The 20,722-nt window shown below is 38.2% G+C and overlaps 1 protein-coding gene across 4 annotated transcripts in view; it reads left to right on the top strand.

Moving 5' to 3' along the window:
- Positions 1–17,699, top strand: part of frmpd2 (FERM and PDZ domain containing 2) — a 44,306-nt gene extending 26,607 nt beyond the window's left edge. The window contains exons 21-30 of one of the 4 annotated variants that reach the window (XM_047376149.1): positions 1,076–1,257; positions 3,470–3,568; positions 4,319–4,412; positions 7,045–7,130; positions 8,395–8,590; positions 12,708–12,922; positions 14,621–14,687; positions 14,754–14,986; positions 16,470–16,591; positions 17,536–17,699. In XM_047376149.1, the coding sequence (XP_047232105.1) occupies positions 1,076–1,257; positions 3,470–3,568; positions 4,319–4,412; positions 7,045–7,130; positions 8,395–8,590; positions 12,708–12,922; positions 14,621–14,687; positions 14,754–14,800 (986 nt within the window). In that variant the 3' untranslated portion in view covers positions 14,801–14,986; positions 16,470–16,591; positions 17,536–17,699. Of the gene's footprint in view, positions 1–1,075; positions 1,258–3,469; positions 3,569–4,318; positions 4,413–7,044; positions 7,131–8,394; positions 8,591–12,707; positions 12,923–13,586; positions 14,582–14,620; positions 14,688–14,753; positions 14,987–16,464; positions 16,592–17,535 lie in introns of those variants that run through there. The other 3 variants (XM_047376150.1, XM_047376152.1, XM_047376151.1) reach the window with 3 other exon arrangements.
- The last annotated feature ends 3,023 nt before the right edge of the window (positions 17,700–20,722 follow it).

Here is a 20,722-nt window from a genome sequence, read left to right as displayed (position 1 = left end):
AGCATGTTTAACAGACAACTTGCTAGTTTACGTTATAAGAAAAGACACACAGGCAGGTCCAGAAATTTCTTACAAAACATATGATTTCGCCAAGAGAATGTATATGCTAATTTAAATTCAAAGTGTTTAGAAAATTAGATTAGATAAGATATTTTCTAAATATCTTAGAAAACATATTTATATTTACTTTTGAAATAAAACAGATTCAATATAAAAACTAAGAGAGGTTTCAGTTAACACATTTACTAGACATCTTGCTTACTTCTCTGTTTGCATTTAGATAAACAGGCACTGAGACATCCAAAAATCACTTTAAAAAAATTAATATCTTAGGTCTACAAAAAATGCATGTGCTAACTTTACTTAAACTTTCTATTTAAAGTTAGAAGGTAAAAAAAATTTCAGAAAAGAATAATAAATTATGTAAGCCTTTATATTAAAATAAATTCAATACAATTTATCCCAAAAAATGTTTGCATGTTTACCAGACACCTTGCTAGCTTGTCTTTTTGCATTATTGAAGAATAGACAAAGGTAAATAAAAAATTATTTCTGACAATTGCTATTCCATACGTGTGACTATATGTACGATTTATCTTGGCTATGCAACTGTAATAAATTCAATCCAATTTGTTAACACACACATCAGAAAACTGAGACTGATTATGTTTCAGTTAGCATCTTTATCTTGCCAGCTTGCATTTTGAAAGAATAGAAACAGGTACTTAAAACAATTCTACCTGAAAAATTTTCCAAATAAAATCCCATTGGATTTAGATAAATAATTTACTAATCTAGCTGGTATCTGGGTTACTTAGCTCAAGATAACAACATAACTGCTCAAAGACTAAAACTCTTGGTTTAAAATGTGGTGTAACTTAGGGGTGGGAAAATAAATCTATAACCTTATACCACTTCTAATTGGCCTATTAAACTTTGTTTTGTTTGCACATGAGGTATATGGGTCGTATTTCATCACATCTTTTGAGCTAAATCTAGTCTGGCTTCTACCTCAACCTTTAAAAAGAAAATGACATCACAGTAAATTCAGTATTTATTGTTTCTGTATCCACAGTCCTATTAAGTCCCATCAGTGCTCGTTCTCCTGTGCTGAGAAAATATGGGTCCCAGACTACGCTGATGACAGACAGACGTTCAGGGGACGATAGCCTAGATGAGATTGTCTCTGTCATGATGACACCAAAGGCCTCCAACAGGTTGCATGTCCCACAGGAAGTACGAGTCCTCAGTACACAGGTAGAGCCATTATAGCAGACATATTTTACCTGCTGTTTAAAGGGCATATATATATATATATATATATATATATATATATATATATATATATATATGAATAATAATATATAATAACTTTAACAACCTTTCCTTTTCAATTGTGTTCAGGCTGGTATTGCAGAGTAGTGTTGTGATTATGAATCTGAGAATATTATTTAATATTTTAATATTTTATCAAATAATATTTCGGTCTGTTAAGGGTTGTCATGAGAATACCAGCCCAGTAAGGCGGTGGTAATAGGACAAAATCAAAAGGGTGAGCCAAGCTCTGACATTATTGAACAGCAAAACTCTGCACACACATGGAATGAATTCACACAATTTCTTAAAATACAAGAATTTATTAACAAAAATAAGTCAACTCAAAGTCAAACATATTTCAATCAACAAACTCTTGACTATGCTAAAACAATCCAACTAAACTACCAAGCAGAATTAAAGAATAACGAAGACTAATGGGCTATGTACAATATAAACAAGTTGATTAAAGATGATTGAAAATCATGACCGAAAGAGTGATGCAACATTACCATGCAATGTTTATGTTTGAGAACCAAGGATTATCTTGAAGAATCTGGAAATTAAGTTAAGTTACTCTTGGAACCAATTTAGGCAATAATCAGCACACCTTTAGACAACCATTCACAATGCAAGATCAGATAAAATATTATTTTAATAAAATAATGTTTTAAAGAATGATCTGCTGAATAAAACCAACCTTCTGGATGACCATTTCTCAACGGTGTCTCATTAGCTGCTTTTATTTATTAAAATAATATTTAAAGAAATATTTTGAATAAGAACCAAATCTTTGAGAAATGGGCTTACTTGTGTTACTTAGTTATCAAGTTTAGTAAAATAATGTTTAGGGAAATATTATTAAGGGAATATTTTGGAAAATAGCCAAATCTTTCTGGAGAAATTGGACTTAATGGTGTTTCATTAGCTGTTAGCAGTTAAACCTAACAAAAGAAGCTGATAGCTTAGCACCAGAATCAAGCACACACCTTTAAAACACCGTTAATAAAAAGGGTTAAAATGCATAAGCGCAGACGGCGCGTTATTATCAATCTTCTGTGTTAAAATCACCCTCCAAGTAAAGTTTGTCTTAACTTTAAAAACACACAAACAAAGAACACAAAACTGAGCACGTGTGCTGCAGATAGCCTGCTAGCACTAAGATAGCTGAGTTCAACAAAAAACAAAAGCAAACTTCACATAATGAAAAACGTTCAGATCATAAATCTTTCTCTATTACTCTGCCCAAACCATAACCTCGTATGAACCATGCTGGGGAGTTGTCCAGGCGACAACAAAGTTTGACGAAACATCCACTTTGAACGAAGGTTAGCTTCAGCTAACATCCGAAGCTGTTGGGGTATTGGGGGGGGGCTCGCTGTCGGGCCGACCAAGCTGCACGTTACCATGGTGATGCGGTCTCTGTTGTCCTCTTTCCAGACTTGGAAAACTGCTCCCCTCGGCTTCGTAGAGACAGCGTCTCTGCAGGGAATTCTCTGGAACAGCGTTTGCTTCTGCAGGCCTTAGAGAGAAAGTCAAGCAATGCTTATACCTTAATTTCCCTTTATATGAATGAATACCGGGTACACAAACAGTGATTCATCCGTACTTAACTCAGTGCATATGATCGATGATTGTATAACACCCTTGGATCCAGTTTGAAGAGTTTATGTTTGTTTGCCAGCAAAGAGACATAATCTCACTTTGCTGAACATCACTTGTCAGGGTTCATTTGCTCTTATTTCTTAATTTTCTGTTGGCTTTTCCCTTTCATGGGTTGCCACAGTGAGTCATCTGTCTACATTTAACCCTATCTTCTACATCTTTTTCTCTCGCATCCACTACCTTCATGTCCTCTTTCACTCCATATATAAAACCTTTTTGGTCTAACTCTAGGCCTCCTGTCTGGCAGTTCCAGCATCCTAATATCAATGTACTCACTACATGTCCAACCCATCTCAGTCTCGCCTCTTTGACTTTAACGGCCCCTCATAAGCTGTTCATCTGATTTTTGCATTTCATACTTTCAAGATTGTTAGGCTTTCTGGCTGTATAACATAATGATATTTGATCCTTAGACTGTTTATTCTTAATGCTTACTACATGGAATAATGCACAATATAATGACAAGGTCCTCATATTTTATTTGTCTCAGGAAGGTTGCTCCCTGTCTCCGTCTCTAAACTGTGTGAGGCAAGAGGAGATCAACGTGGAGCTAAGGAAGATATCAGGAAATTTGGGCATCAGCATCTCTGTGAGTTTTGAATGTTTTCAACCAATAGCAAGTTTTCCTGTTGAAACTAATGTGTTTTAAACACTGACAATGAACACGTGACTATAGTACCTAATTGAAGCAATGGCCCACAAAGACTCTTCCATTTAAGCTGATATCTTGGTTAAGCTGACATCTTAACATCTACATTCTGACAGGATCAGATAGGAATGACAAGTTAGCTCATCCACACTGATGACCTCAGCCAAACTGAGCCATACCATGACACAGATATTTACATCAACAAAATATGTTTATATCGCTTTGGATCGCAAAATATGTGAAGATTATAGTTATTTAATCTTTTCAAATTAGAAGGAAAATATAGTATTATTCATAAATGACTTATTAGATATTTATTAAAAGTAAAAACAAGTATCAAACAAAGTTTTACAAACCTAAAAGGTTGATTTATATCTGTTAGACAACGGTGGTTAAGTACATCTAAAGTACAATAAAGTACAAATGTAACCAAGTTGGAAACAGAAACCTGTCTTTAAAAAACATTAGTTCATCTTTAAATGCTTAATAGGAATAAAATGAAAAACATATTTAGGTTCATCATCAAATAAAATAAATTTTTTTTGTGAAGCTTTTTCATTACTTTTATGTGGTATACATTAATGCAATTCTTAAACTTGCAATTGTGTGAAGCACTTTTTATTTAGTGCTAAATAAATACATTGACTTAACTAATCGCAAATGTAAGAATATCTTAACTCAACTATTTAGGGTGGAGTAAACACAAACCTTCAAAATGGAGGAATCTACATCAAGAACCTTGTTCCCGGAGGGGCTGCAGAGAGAGATGGACGTTTATACACAGGTATTACTCTTCAGTTTCAAATATTGCAATGTAGAAAATGTATATGTGGTTAAGATTAGGCAATCATTGTGTTTATATTCAACACTATTTAGCGTGCCTTGCAAAAACATTCATGTCTTACGAACTTTTTCAGTTTGTCACATTACACCCTCAAACTTCAGTGTTTATTATTAGGATTTTATTTTAAATACCAACAAAAAGTAGTACATAATTATGAAAGAAAATGGTACATGGCTTTCAATTTTGTTTGGCAAATATAAATCTGAAATTCATTTGTATTCAGCCCCCTTTATACTCTTGTACACCTAAATGCAATCCAGCAACCATTTGCTTTTACAAGTTGCCCTTATTACTAGTCAGAGTCCAACCGTGTGTATGACAGCGTAAATACAACTGTTCTGTGAAGGCCTCAGATTCTTTAGAAAACATTTGTGAACAAACAGCATCATAAAGACCAAGGAACGCAAGTTATGGAAACGTTTAAAGAGTGGTTAGGTTTCAAAAACAGTGACACAGGCATTGAGCATCTCACACAATACAACAGCTGAAAATGGAGGGAATATGGCACATCTGTAAACCTAGTAGGGCATGGCGGTCCAACTTCACAGACAGGCCAGACTAACAAAGCAATCATTTGAAGGAGCAGAAGAGATCCAGAGTGACAGAATCTTTCGACATGACATTATGGACATCTCATTATGGAAAAGTGGCAAGAATAAAAACATTGTTGAAATTGTTAATAAAATCCCATTTGCAGTTTGCCACAAGCCATGTAAGGGATACAGCAAACATGTGAAAGAATGTGCTCTGGTCAGATGAGAGCAAAATCGAACTATTTGACCTACATTTGAAACACTAGTTAGCCATTATGTGTCTGGGATTTTGGGCCAGGCCATCCCTGGCCTGGAGGCCTTCAATGTATTTGGTGTGCCTCTTAAGCTGGCAGAGGGGATTTTTTTTTTACCATCTCATTGCAGGTGCTCCCTCTGTTAAGGACGGAATCCTGCTGGTGGTGGGTGGGGGGTTGCGAAGTCAGCCTGGGTGTGTAATGTCCTATCTGTACTAGGAATAGTCTGAATGTTGGGGTGGGTGTGTGTGAGCAGCCTTTGGTGGGCTTGGCCTTTATTTAGGTTGCTGGTTCTGGTTCGGATTATGGTTCCTTGTATCGGTTCCGGATCCTGACGATTCTCGCTTCCAGTTCTGTTCGGAGGAGGGGTCAAAGGGGTTTGCATGGTTTGGGCGGACTGGCTGACCGGAGTTGTTTCTGGGGTGGAGTGGCCTCGACTTTTCGGTGGGTTGTGGTTCTGGCTTTGTTGTCTTTTTGCCTTTTGTGGGCTTCGGTGTTGGTTTTCTCGCAGGGCTGCTTCCTGCTGGTGTACAGATGTCGGGGGGGTGTACTTGGGTGTGGATGTTGTGGGTCTTCTTTTTACAGAGGTGCACTCTGCGAGGGAGGCCTTATGTTTGGGAGGTTGGTGGGGGTGCTTTTGCGTGGTGTAGGCTTTGTGCATGGCTTTTGTTTTGCTGCATCTAGTCTTCCGCTATATGGCATGCTGTGGTCGTGGTCCTATGTGGTCCTGCTCTGGCTGTCGTATGTGGATGCGGCAGGGTGGGCATTGCTGGGCTCTGTTGTTAAATCGGGCTTCTTGGCCTTGAACTGGGGTGGGCTTGTCTGCTGGGTGGTTATTAGTGGATGGTGTGCACCTGAGATTTGTGGTTTTTACCATGTCCCTATGGATGTATGGAAAGATGTGTGTGTTGCTGTTGCTTGGCTTGATTTTATCATTGTTGATTGGCTGGCCTGGATGTTGGTGGTTCTGCCTCTGGGAAGAGGTGCGGTTTTTTCACGGTGTGAGCTTTGGCCTTTCTGTGCCGCTCCTTGCTTTGCCAGGCTGGCGTCTTTCCCTTGGGCCGTAGAGGACTGGGTGCCCTCTTGGTTTTGTGCTGTGGGTCCAGGGGTGTTTGGGCGTATTGATCAGGTGCCATTCTTTGTGCGATGTATTTTTCTTCTGGGTGTTGCGCTTGGCAGTGCTCTTGGTCACCACTGCGCACTTCCGGCTGGCTCCTCTTTGTTGGTAATCGGAGTGCTACTCTGCTGGACAGGACACATTAAAAAAGTTTTGATGAAAAAATAATAAAACACAATACCTTGAACAAACCATCCACAGTGTAAATTATGGTGTTGGCAGCATCATGCTGTGGGGATGCATTTCTTCAGCGGAGACTGGGAAGCTGGTTTTCCAGAATACTGACTCTGGTGGGATGCCTGTAAAAATAAATATGAAAGTCATGTATCAGAGTCATTACATGTGTCTTTTCCAGTAGTCTGTATGACCCATACATTCACAATAAAATACATTTAAGTTGTTAGTTCTAACATAAAAAAGTGAAAAGGTTTAAAAGTATGAACACTTTTGGAATGCACTGCACTTTTGACATTGAGATAAACAATAACAAATTAAGTCAATATTTTAATATCAAACTCTGAAGAACTGTGAATTTAATATTAAATACATTATTTGGACTGCACGCATATAAAACTGTGTAAAACCTCATGTGAAATAAAAAATATACTTTTGTATAAGAATATAAAAATCTGATTATTTATTCATCTTCATATATTTTAAATTTACAGGTGATAGAATTTTGGAAGTTGATGGGATTAACTTTCATGGCTTCACCTACCAGCAGGCTGTGGAATGTCTGGGTAAAACTGGGGAGGTAAAGCACTGCATGTAATCAAAGTACTTATATATATATATATATATATAATATACTGGCCCTGGGGATTTTGATACCATGGCTCTTTCTCCAATGTAATCATTATTGTCTGGTCCAGGTTTTCAACTCCTCACCCTATATGTAAGGGTGAGCCCAGCCATCCTACAGAAGGAGCTCATTTCAGCCAATTGAATCCAGGATCTCTTTCTTTTGGTCATGACCAATATCTAATTACCATGGGTGGGGATTAGAGTGTAGATGGGTCGGTTTCTGGCTCGGCTCTTTCTTCATCACAACAGGCTTTGCAATACCTGCATTACTGCAAAGAAGCTCCAATCCGCCTGTCCATCTCTTGCTACATCCTACCATAACCCGTGAACCAAAATACTTAAACTTCTACGCTTGAGGCAAAGGCTGACCCCAACCTGTAGAAAACATTTCGTGTTTTGTCAGTTGAGAATCATTGCCTCAGACTTAAAGAAACTGATTCTCATCCTTGGCCAGTTCAGAGTTGGCTTCGGACTGCTCCAGTGCCTGCTGAAGGTTATGGCCTGAGGATGTAGAGAGAACCACAACGTCGACAAAAAGCAATGATAAGGCTATGATAAGGGCTCAGACACCCTTCTCTCCAGTACTACACCTTGAGATCCTGACCATGAATATCCGGGACAACCAGGCCTGGTGGCGTCCCACGCACACCAGAAACAAGCTCGACATTGGGCTGAGAATGCAGACACAGCCTTTACTTTGCTCATGCCAAGATTATTGCTGGCACCCAGTACTCCTCCAAACAAAATGCCTTGGAGAACAGGGTTGTGACTGTGCCTATTCTCAGCCAGTTTTTGCTAAAGTGGCCTAATATGTTTAGAAAAGGCATATTGGGCCTCATTTAGCACAAACGGACCTAGATTTGAGTGCAAAAAGAAATCAGAAGTTCCAAATGGGATCTATCAAAAAGTGATGCACAATATTAGCCCTGATACAGCATTTCTTTGTGACCTGTGTTCCAATGTGTGCTGCCCTACTCTTTTGCTAAAAAGTCCAAGTGTCCAAAAGTCCCAGGTTTACACCAGATTTTGGCATAACTCTATAAATACAAAAAATTATGTATGAGGGCTATTAATTGCTTGCTCATCTGTATCACTTTTCATTCAAAAGGCAGTGCTAAAAACAAACACCTGATTACAAAGTAATTCAGTGGAAACACCATCACTCACTTCTTTTACTTCATCCCACATAAATGTGCTCTTTTCCCATCTTACAGGTGGTCTACTTTGTTGTGGAAAGGGAGTCAATCAACCTGCCTAAAGTTTCTGTGATTGCTGACACTGGCAGCTCAATATCCAATCAGAGAGTCAGTCAAGCCACTAGCCATCTAAGACTCAACAGCTCCTCATCCCTCACCTCTGCCACAAGCACAAGGTCTGACCGCTCCAGAGACTACAGTTTCGTCACTGATGGTAAACATTTCAATGCATGTTGGGACTGGTAGAATGAATTCCACATCATAAAAAAGTTTGAAGTCATTAAAAATGTTCCATGACTAGCAATACACTCATATTTCTTATTTTCATTGTTGCTTCAGTTGATTGAGGTTTGTGGGCAAACATTTCAGCACAGCTCTCTTAGGATCCCACTGCAAAGTTCAGATTGAGTTCTGGACTTTGACTGAGCCAGGGAGAATGCTGTGGTATACAGCTGAGTTCGTGGTCAAGTGTATTACAGAAAGGTGCCATGGACTTGTGGCTCCAAAATACACCGTGACTCCAAATCATTACTCTGTCACTACAGAGCTTGACAGTCATTTTGATGCATTTGTATTTCACCTCACAAGGTGCTGTCTATTAGGTCCAAACATCTACTTTGGTTTCATCTGTCCAAAGGACATTGTTCCAGAAGTTGTGTGATTCATTCAGATGCAGCTTTACAAACCTAAATTAGCTTTCTGCAGGCAATGTTCCCAAACAAATTGTTCAGTCTTTTTCAAAATGTACTTTAATGAACTTTAATATTTAACCAGCCAGGTGGGACCTGTACAGTCTAAGATGTAACTCAGAGGATTATTTGAAAATTCTATCACCTGACACTAGAATGAGTATGCTCCTTGGAAGTTTGTCAACTGTTTTAAATCAATCAATCAATAAATTTACAGCAAATGAACAGTCAGCCTACTTTTTGGACTTTGACCTGGGGACTTCCAGAAGATGTTGGTCTGACTGGATTATGTAATCGTAAAAAGTCACATAGATAAGAAAGTGCAATGCCATTAACAGCTTTAAAAACAGACGTTAAAAGTTTAAAATCAACTCTAAAGCACACTGGAAGAAAGTGGAGGGATTAAAGTATAGGTGCAATGTGATTGTGTCTCTTAGTGTTAGCAGGCGACCGTTCGGGACCAGTTGGAGTCAATTGAGGGAACCCTGTTTTTTTTCCAACATAAAGTGCATGGCAATAGTCAATACTGGAGCTAATGAAAGCCTGCATAGCCTTTTTGAGGTCCTTTTGACTCAGAAAGGACTTAACATTAGTTAGAAGTTGAAGCTAAAAGAAGCTGGCTCTTACAACACAATCAATCTGTTTGTCAAATTTCAAACAATCGTCAAATATTACTTCCAAATTTCTCACCACAGGTCTACAATAAGGAGCCAAAGTACCAAGAATTTGAACAAAATTAGGAAATATTTCAGCAACACAAAAAATGCATTCTGTTTTACTTTCATTCAGGTTTAGGAAAATCTGTGAAAAACATTCCCTAGTGTCCTTAAAACCGTTCAGTATGGAGTCAAATGCACTTGTGTTGTTGGGGACAATTGGCAAATAGACATGTAGATCATCTGCATGAAAATGAAACTGGAGGTTGTGTTTTGCTATGACTGAACTCAGTGGCAACAAGTACAGTAAGAACAGTAGAGGTCTGAGGATTGAGCCCTGGGGCAGACCAATGGTCAGAAGAACAGTGGAGGATGATTGCACTTGTGAATAATGTTTAAGCTCTTTGCTGATTGCTTTTTTTGTTAACACACATCTGTATGCCTCATCAACCATTCAGAATTTCTGCTTTTTAAATAGGTGATACCATTCGGTGATGATTATTTATTTAAGCACATTTGATGACATGCAACCGAATGTGACTTTTTCTTTCAAATCCTGTAGAAGGACCAAGGAGCACCATTATAAAATTAGAATCTTTCATTTTCTCATGACATGACTCAAAAACAAAACAAAGATCAGGTTTCCTCATAAAAATATTTCCAGCTAAATTATTTTAAGCAGTATTTAATAAATGTTTGCTACATCAAAACACTGAAGAGGAACCAGGAGGAAAGAAATCAAAAGACTCTATGTTATTAACTGTCTAAGTTGGTAGAATGGTTTTAACTGCCTATAAATGTTTATACATTTCCATCATCACAGTTCATGTTGCTTTGCCTTACTGACCCTAATCTTTCCAGGCTTCCCTTAATCTTTGACCTCTCCACCTATAGTTGTCTTCCTAAACTGACTTCTTTGAAAGTACACAGGATTAGACTTTCCTTTATAAACTGAATACCTCTGCAAAGTCCAGGAAAGCTTCATACCTCAAACGAACTAAAAAAACAAAGCAACTAAATAAATTATTTAAGTTTCAGGAAAAACATCCTCCCAAAACTGTTTGCAACTCATCTTGTCTTTAATATCTGTTGCCATTCCTTCTCAGTCATTTACCTTTCTTGCTTGAAGTTCAGTGAAGTGGGAAAAAAATTGTTATTGTGGTTTCACGTGATAGAAACAATGCTGTGGTAGCACAAAGTGGGCCTCTACGTCACAATTTCTTTAAACCTCTGGAATGTACAGTCAACACAAATAAGATTTTGGAAAACTCTATGGATGCATTGTTAAAATCGATTTTGTTTTTTCTCTGCCAAAACCTAGTTTATATGTGTAATGAGAGGTACAAATATGAAAGATCTACAGAGGACAGGTTATTTCTCTGATCATTAATAACTGAGTTCATTGTTGTCAAATAAGCATATTTTTGCCAGCATTTGAATCCAGTCAAAAAAGACAAACATATTTCTGAAACCTAAAGGCAGATTCCCTGAAAAATGCATCATCTGAGCACTGCATGCTTTAAAAGCCTACAGAGGCACAAAAAGTTCAACTGCAGATTAATAAGGATGTTTTTCGAGAAGACAAACAGCCAGAAATAAATTACTTTGCACATTGCATTCACCTCATATTGGTCCATAAACCAGTATTAAGGCAGTGGTAGGAATTGATTCCTGGCTAGTTCTTTATTTATTTAATTTTTTTACACTGGTATTATTTTTAAATTGACATATAGAACTCATTCAAATTTCTGAAACTTCATAGATACTCTATAGATGGAAAGCCAATGTAAAAGTGCAACTGTGTGTAAATCATTTGACTTTTTCATGCAGCGTCTGTTCACTACTTGATCAGCAAGATCCTAAATGAATGCCTGCCATAAGGTGAACCAGCCTGTCAGATAGTTCTAGTCTCAAATTTTCCAAAAGTTGTGATATGTTTCGACAAGCTATAAAAACTACTAATACTATTACAATGTAGGTAATACAAGAAATGCAACAAAAAGTATCAATTTTGCAAAGTGTGGACAAAGAGTTAGAGTATATGTAAATGCAAGGGAGACGATGAAAATATTTTATTAGCAGTGGCATTGCTGTCTTACTTAGCATTTAAATAAGTTCCAACCATCAAATAAAATTATATCTGCCAAAGCTTTGCTGGGATATCAGTTACATTAGAAATGTTGCTCTATTCTGTAGGAACAAATCTAATTATAAGGTCATTGCCTTATAATCTGACATTTTTTCTCTATGCCTACAAGTAAAGACTTGAACAGAGCTGAATGTTAGGTTTTCTTAAAAGGTTATAAGCTATTAATATGCTACATGCAGTAGGTAACTACAGTAGAAAATCTCTCTAATTAATCTAACTGTAAATCCAGTTTAGTTTGTCCTTGGAGGCTGAAGCTAGTGGCTCTTCTGAGAGGACCTAAGACCAAAGTTGACATATACACTCTTCAAACAAGTCCAGTCTGAAAAACATCACTGCAGTTTATGCAAACCTATTGTGTGAAGGATAAAACCATTATCATGTTTACATTGGGCAGTTATCTATGCAGAGGCCAATGATTATACACATAAGTGTATAATCACATAATAATAATTGGTGGCGGTGCACCACCAATAGTCTTCCTGTGTGTAACACGTCCTGAGAAGGGAACATGTAAAACATATCCAGTCACCTGATATAAAAGCCAAGCAGTGTGAATGTTTAATGACTTTAACACTGCCCTACATGGTTCATTTTCAGTACGTGTTTATTTGATGCAGGTAAGACATTAAACTACCAAGTAGAAGAGACATAAATTCAGCACTGCAACGTTAAAGACTGGATTCTAAGGCTGTACATTTTTTCTTAACACTCATTTACCTCACTGTTTGGGTTCCTTCTATCTTTTTCTCACATTTGTTTTTTCTTTCCAATCTCTACACAATGTTTCATCTTATTATCATTGCTTCACTTTCCCGCACCCTCCTCCAAAACCCCAAGAAAACATTTTGGAGGTGACTCTGACCAAGGATGTCAATGGCCTGGGATTTAGTTTCCTAATGTGTGAGCTGGACCCACCCACCAAGGACTTCAGCAGCCTGGTCAGGATAAAGCAGCTCTTTCCTGGTCAGCCTGCAGAGCAGAGCGGCAGAATCCAGGAGGGGGATGTCCTGTTAGCTATCAACGGCCAGTCGCTAAAGGAGCTTTCCTATCCAGTATGTGTAAAATGTAGTTTTTAAGTTGTAGTTACTGTTGTCATCAATAACCTTAATCACTGTAGTCCACTTTACATAAACTTGTCATGATTGTGAATGTCATTAGAGACTTTAAGTTATTTATTTGAACCATTCTGTCTCCGCGTTAACAGTGATACGAAAATGACTTAAAGGATTTTTTATAAACAAATTGGGTGCTCACTTTTCAGTTTCATGTGGACTTTGTCTAATCAACAAAAGGTATATGTTATACATACAACCACAAATATATAAATATATTAATTATACCCTTGTAGTGAAGGATGATGAAAGATGTAGAATGCCTTCCAACTTACTGTCAGAGATCATGATTCCTGGTAGCTGGTTGTACTCCTTGCTAGCATGGAAAGGATTTGTTTGACAACACCCATTGGAACGAGCAATGCTCAGAACAAGAGGAAAAACACAAATGAACAATTATACCTGTCATCACATTTGCATGGGGTTGGTATTTACAAAGAAACCAATCATTATTTACATGGGAAATTAAGGTGGGATGTGAAAAGAGGAACTTTTATAATCTTTGGGACTTTGGTTTTATGTTTTGCTTCATTTTTGCATTTGCCACTCTTTGCTTTCCATATTTATTCTTAGTTTTAACATTTCTTGTGCTTTTGTCTTTTAGCATTCTGTATTTTTTACAGTCTTTATTTTGCTGGTTAGTTGTGAATTCCGTTTATCCTATTAATGTCACGATTAGTAGTACTTTTAGTTTCTGTGTATCCATTTCCATTTCTGTTAGAGTTAACTATGTTAGTGATTAGTTCGGTGTCCTATGACTGATCCTGCCTCAGTGTCTCAGCTCCTGGTTACCCCCAGCTGTCTCTCATCAGCTTATTAACTCACCAGTAATCAAGGCCCCCAAGAATAAATACTACTTCTTGGTTTCCTCAGTTAGTGTCAGATCTTCCTTTTGCTGCCACCAGCCTGTGTCCTCTTGCTCCCACCGTGATTTATTATTTTAGATTTTCCCAAGATTCTAGTTTTGTAAGTTTTGGATTTTTTAGTAATAAGTGTTTATTGTTCATCTGTTTCCTCTCTGCATTTGGGTTCACTATTTTACAGTTACATGACAGGAACTTAACAGATTTCTGGTCAGAGTTAATGATTATAAATTGAAAATTGGTATACAATTTTAAAAAGCAAAATTTCTATAAGCAGTTTAAATGAAAGCTATTTTATTGATTTTTTCACAAATTTACTCTAAATAACTTTTTTATTAGATGGTTTACATGTTCTGTTTTCAGTATGTGTTGCACACAGGAAGATCATTGGTGGCACCTCCATTTCTCCTATAAACAATCATTGGCTTCTATAATAACCATACAATGCAAATGTGAGAGGAGTTCAAAGGTTCATACATGAACCTACGTATAAACCGCTGTGATGTTCTGAGATAAGAGTTGGTTTAAGAAGGTACACATCCTCTTTGGTGTGGCCCCTGTGGGACCAGCAGTGAGATTCAGCCTCCGGGACTAACTAATTCAGGTTTGAGCTAACTGAGGAGAGCCAGTGAGTTATCTATAGCAGAAACTACCGCTGTTGTTTATAGGCTTCCATTGGAACCTGACTTCAAAAGTACTGAAATATCCCTTTATGAAATACCTTATGAGTGAACTCTGATTATCTGTATTAATTGCTGTTCATCTCCTTGTGCAGAAAGTGTTACAGCTCTTCAAGACTTCTCCACCTGAAGTGAGGCTGACTCTCTGTCGCCCGACGGCAGGTACAAACACACACTAATTCTGAAAAAAATACAGACATCAACCTCCCTAACTCCTCGTTTCTGCAGGGATTCTGACTTCCATGGATCACTTCACCGGCCTGAGCCATCTGTAGAGTATGACATGGCACCAGCATTGGTTAATGTTATGAAGCAACAGCTTGCTTTCTGATGAAGCGGGAGGTGGTGATGGACGCTGATGGCTTAGAGAAGCTGCTCTGATCAGTTGACAGACCTCTGTTGACACAGCAGGACGGTCAGCATTGTGTTCCACCACCCAATGGTTTTGGTTGAACAAACTGGTAATCTTGATAAACAACTAAATTATTAATATGGAAATATTTTAGAGATGCACTGAAAACTTGTCTAGTAACCAGAATCAGTCAATGCTAAGTTTGATTGTAGGTGGCCGCAAACCGGCCAGGATGAAAATGAATTCTTTGGTCTTTTTCTGCTCAGTAAATGCACCATAACAAAACACTACCAAGGCAGGTTTATTTATATACCACTCTTTATAAAAAAGGCAATCCAAAGTGCTTTGCTACAAATCAAAAGAATGGTACATGGCCTGCACTTGTATAGCACCTTATCTAGTCCAAGCACACCAAAGCGCTTTACGTTACAATCAGTCATCCATGCCCTGGAGCATGACTGACAGAAGCGAAGCTGCCATACAGTTGGCGCCACGAGGCCCTCTTACCACCTTTCATCAAAAGAAAGACAAAATATATGTAAGTTAGTTCTACAGTAAGATAACTGAATGTTCCCTCTTGTCAGTAAGGTATTAAAATAAAGTCAGAGGAAGCACAGAGATTTAAGAATCTATTTAAAAGAAAACTATTTTCTGCGATGTGTTGAGACATGTCTGTGGTTCAATTCACACTATGAGAGAGCAAGAGAGTATGAGCAGCTAACAGGGAGGCCGAACAAATACAGCAAAGTTGCTGTACCATACTATTTTGACCTTTTAACCTCTGTCATGGAACAAGCTGAATTTGTAAATGTCAAACTTTAAGAAACCTCAAAGTTAATTTGAGGATCTAAATTCTCTAGAGAATACACAAAAGTAATGTTATTTAAATTTAAGAAGGCTAACCATGCTAATCACCTTTTTAACACTCTATAATTAGTTGAAAATATTGACTGTAAATCATTAAAACTGCTGTTTTACAGAAACTGCTCTTCTAAACATACACAAACACACACAGTTTGGCATCATCTTTGCACCTAATTGTAATACCTCATGGCAAGAAGACTGGAAAAAAATATTTGGAACACTGTTTTTATATCTTAGTACTTAAAGAGAAATCAGAATCAGCTCAAATCAGTAACAGTAGGTTAAAATCTTACCAAAACCACCCATCCATCCACTGATGGATGGATCATCGGGCGAGAGGCAGGCTACACCCTGGACACACATGCACACACACACTTATACCTAAGGGCAATTTAGAGAGACCAATTAACCTAACAGTCATCTCTTTGGACTGTGGGAGAAAGCCAGAGTACCTGGAGAGAACCAACACATCCACAGGGGAGAACCTGCACACTCCATGCAGTAAGATAGTGGACTTTGAACCAAGGGCCTGGGTAATGGTGTCGCCTTTTACAAAAATCTGAAATTAGCCACAAATCTCTGATCAGTGCATCTCTACTATATTTTCATATTTAAATGAAAAGGGTATGCTGTTGTTTATTGTGGCCTCTTGCTTTATGCCTTTCTGAGAATAGCTTTCATTATAATTTAGCTGAGTGGTTTCTGTTTTCTTTGCACAATGAGGATAGTGAGAAGACAGGAAATTCGGCTGGAGAGTGCATTATACTGTTGCGCTCCTGTCGTATCTGCCAGGTGTAGATACTAGCCGGAACCTAATGGAGTGTGTGAAGAGAGAAGAACCTGATTCTAGGTATGTAATAGGGTCCTGATTAATGTGATATTGTCAACAGCCTCTTCAACTCCTTCAGTCACAGTTTAGCATAACTTCTCACATTATATAGAACTGCTAACATACAGGGGTTGGACAATGAAACTGAAACAGCTGTCATTTTAGTGTGGGACGTTTCATGGCTAAATTGGACCAGCCTGGTAGCCAGTCTTCATTGATTGCACATTGCACCAGTAAGAGCAGAGTGTGAAGGTTCAATTAGAAGGGTAAGAGCACAGTTTTGCTCAAAATATTGAAATGCACACAACATTATGGGTGACATACCAGAGTTCAAAAGAGGACAAATTGTTGGTGCACGTCTTGCTGGTGCATCTGTGACCAAGACAGCAAGTCTTTGTGATGTATCAAGAGCCACGGTATCCAGGGTAGTGTCAGCATACCACCAAGAAGGACAAACCACATCCAACAGGATTAACTGTGGATGCAAGAGGAAGCTGTCTGAAAGGGATGTTCGGGTGCTAACCCGGATTGTATCCTAAAAACATAAAACCACGGCTGCCCAAATCACGGCAGAATTAAATGTGCACCTCAACTCTCCTGTTTCCACCAGAACTGTCCGTCGAGAGCTCCACAGGGTCAATATACACGGCCAGGCTGCTATAGCCAAACCTTTGGTCACTCATGCCAATGCCAAACGTTGGTTTCAATGGTGCAAGGAGCACAAATCTTGGGCTGTGGACAATGTGAAACATGTATTATTCTCTGATGAGTCCACCTTTACTAATAAATTATTGTGGTCTAAAACCAGGTGTTTCAGTTTCATTGTCCAATCCCTGTAGATCTTACAAACTTAGTGCATACTGTTTGACAGTTCAAGCTTATTGTTAATCTCCACTAGATGGCAGCATTTACCAAACTATGACTGATTTCAAACAATGAGTTTCATTGATGGATTTCACCTTCAGGTAACATCATGATTGAAGAAGAAAAAATCCATTAAGGACACCAACAGAAGTTTCCACCAAGAGAAGAAGATGACTGCAGTGACCTAAAAACTGACTCTTCAACGGCGTCTTCTTATTAGGCTCACATTATGTACACAAACAAAAATAAAAGCCACTGAACTGAGTGTGAACTGACTATGGATGATCCATTCTCAAGCACCCATTTAGTATGTAAAGTCACTTGGCAGCAAATGCACACACACATCTTCCTGGGTGAGAAGCCATCAATGGCCCCTCATAAATAGGGCTTCCTGTATATTCTGTTAAATTCAGCTGTGCATATGGATCCCATCAGAGCTTGTGTTCCTTTGGCAAATGATCCCAAATGTTTCTAATTATGCCCGCAGAGTCGGCACGAGGCTGTTTGAGTATGTGTGTGTGTTCCAGTGTTGTTGCTCCGAGGAAGGAAGATACATGGAAATGCACTGAGCTCTTTGTTCAGGAGCGAAATCACAAAGGTGAACAGATTGGTCCTGACTTCTGCAGGTCACTGACAACCAGCAGGAAAAGGATGATTTGAGTCATAATTATTTTTTGTTTTTCAAAATGTTACCAACCTGAACCCAAAACTGTTTATGCATTAACAGAATACTGGTTGGTGTTTGTGAAGCCATTTTATCTTTGTTTGCATGGACAAAAAGGAACTTCTATTGTTGGGTGTACTTGTATCCAGACCCTATTTAATAGAAGCGCAATTCACTGCAGTTAAAGCTGCAGGTCTTTTGAAATATGTCTACCAGTTTCATCTTTCAAAAATTTATTTTTGCCCAGTTTGTTTTTTTTTTTTTTTTTTTGGAAAAAGCTCCATCTGATTGTATGGAGTGTGTCTGTGAACGTGAATTTTCCAAGTCTTGACAGAGATTCTTAACTGGATTAAGGTCTGGACTTTGACTGGGCCGTTCTAAAACATGAACATGCTTTGATCTAAACCATTACATTGTAGCTCTGGCTGTATGTTTAGGGTCGTTGTCTGGCTGGAAGTTGAGCCCCTGCCCAAGTTTCAAATCTTTTGCAGCCCCTAACTAAGAGGTTTTCTTCCAGGATTGTCTGGTAGTGAGCACCATCCATTCTCACATCAACTATGTCAGACTTCTCTGTTTCTGCTCAAGAAAAGCCTCCCCACAGCATGATGCTGCCACCCCTTATATCACAGTGACATGTAATGTCAGTTTTCAATTACATGTAGAATTCTGCATGTAGGCCAAAATGTTTCATTTTGGTCTCATAATAAAATGTAGAAGAAGGTGCTCTGGTCACCATATGGTTTCTCATGGCTTTCTTGGACCTTCATTGGACCTTCTTTTTCCATTCTAAAGGGCAGATGTTTGGAGTGCATGACTAAAACTTGTCCTATCATCAGATTATTGCACCTGAGCTATGGATCTCTGCAACTCCTCCAGAGTTACCATGGGCCTCTTGGCTGCATCTTCAATTAATTCTCTTCTTGGTAGGCTTGCAGTTGTGCCATACTCTTTCTATGACGAATTGAACAGAGTTCTGTGAGACGTTGAAAGTCTGGGATATTGATTTGCAACTTAACCTTGATTGAAACCTTTACACAACTTTCTACCTGACCTGTCTGCTGTGTTCTTCACAAAACTGATGGATTTATACTGAGATGAAATTACTCAAAGATGGATTCTATTTACTAATTAGGAAGATGGTTGCAAGGGATTTTATTTAGTGGTATCAAAGTAAAAGAAGCTAAACACAAATGTACTCTACACTTTTCAGATTTTAATTTGTAAATATAAATGTATAAAACCATGTACCATGTGTAATTCTCTTTCGACTTCACAGGTATACTCTACTTCTTTTTGTCACATAAAATCCCATTCCAAAACATTGAAGTTTGTGGCTGTCACCTGGTGTAGTTTGGCCAACCTCAAAGACCTATATTTACATTTAAAAGCATTGCTCAGGATCACATTTTTCACTGCAGCCCAGGGGTTGCATGGGTCAGATTGTTTTTGTCCCACTTTGAAGTTCCCTTTCATCCTGCTATTTCCTCAGTTCAACTCTTTGTGCTAATGCATAAAGGGGACCGCCACGATGAAATGTACGGACTGTTTTTAAGAAGAGCTTCAAATCCATCATCCAAATACAGCCTGCATTTACTGAAACAAAGTGTGAGCTTGGAAAAAGTCCTCCAGCTTTTTTTAAACTAGATCATTAACTCATCAGTTTTTTTTTTTCTCCTATTAAGTAAAAAAGGGCCAGCATTTGTCAAAATGTACATAGCAAAACTGTGATAATTGCTAATTTTACTGCAACTGAAATAAATTTCAGCTTTTTTGGAGTTGCTGAAAAAGACAAAGGTTAGGCTTAGAATGGAATGTAAAGGGGATGAAAGTTCAATGTGTCAAGTAGATGAATAGAGGGCGAAGGAGAGAGCATGCACACTTTGAGGAAAAATGACAGAATCAAAGGAAATTAGAGTTACTCCGTTCGCAGTTCAGTGTGGGAGGTTGCCTAAGGGAAGAGGGAGGAGGCTGGACGCCGGCTGGTACACAGGGGAAAAATTTAACAGCTCTGTCAACGGAAATCCTCATCATACATCCACAACGCTTCAGGAAAGCAAAACAACCTGACGAAAGGAGCGCAATGCGGCAGCCGGAGCTGCGGTTGTCACCGTCCATGAGGCAGAAAGAATCGTGAAAGGTTTATTCTTTTTAACGACAGGAATCCAATACATCATGTTACAAAACCGGGAGGAAAAGACAAACGGTGTTAAAATATTATTCTATGCTGCTTGGAGAAAGATGAGCTTCCTGATTTCTAACTGCTTGCTTTGTTGTATAAGACTCACAGTTCGTGTGTTCTTTCTGAAATCAATACTTAGCTCCATAAGAGTTGCACAAATTTGTTTTGTTTTTTTTACATACAATTACATACCTGGTAACTCCTGCAGCACCTTGCAAAAATAGCTCTTTGTGTTTTAAAGATATGTTGTCACATCACAACCACAAATATTAATGTATTTTATTTGTATTTTATACAATATAATTACCCAAAGTAAGGCATTATTAAGGGGAAGGAAGAGGATGCATGCTGTTTTATATGTTTTACAAATCAAAAATCCTATGTGATGTGCAGACCGGTGTGCACAAACTAGTAATGTACTTGAGTGGAGCTCTTATTTTTTTAG

The sequence above is a fragment of the Girardinichthys multiradiatus genome, chromosome 10 (genome assembly GCF_021462225.1).
Source record: "Girardinichthys multiradiatus isolate DD_20200921_A chromosome 10, DD_fGirMul_XY1, whole genome shotgun sequence".
NCBI lineage: Eukaryota > Metazoa > Chordata > Actinopteri > Cyprinodontiformes > Goodeidae > Girardinichthys > Girardinichthys multiradiatus.
Note: the sequence above shows the minus strand (reverse complement) of the source record. Positions and strands in the feature narration are given on the sequence as shown.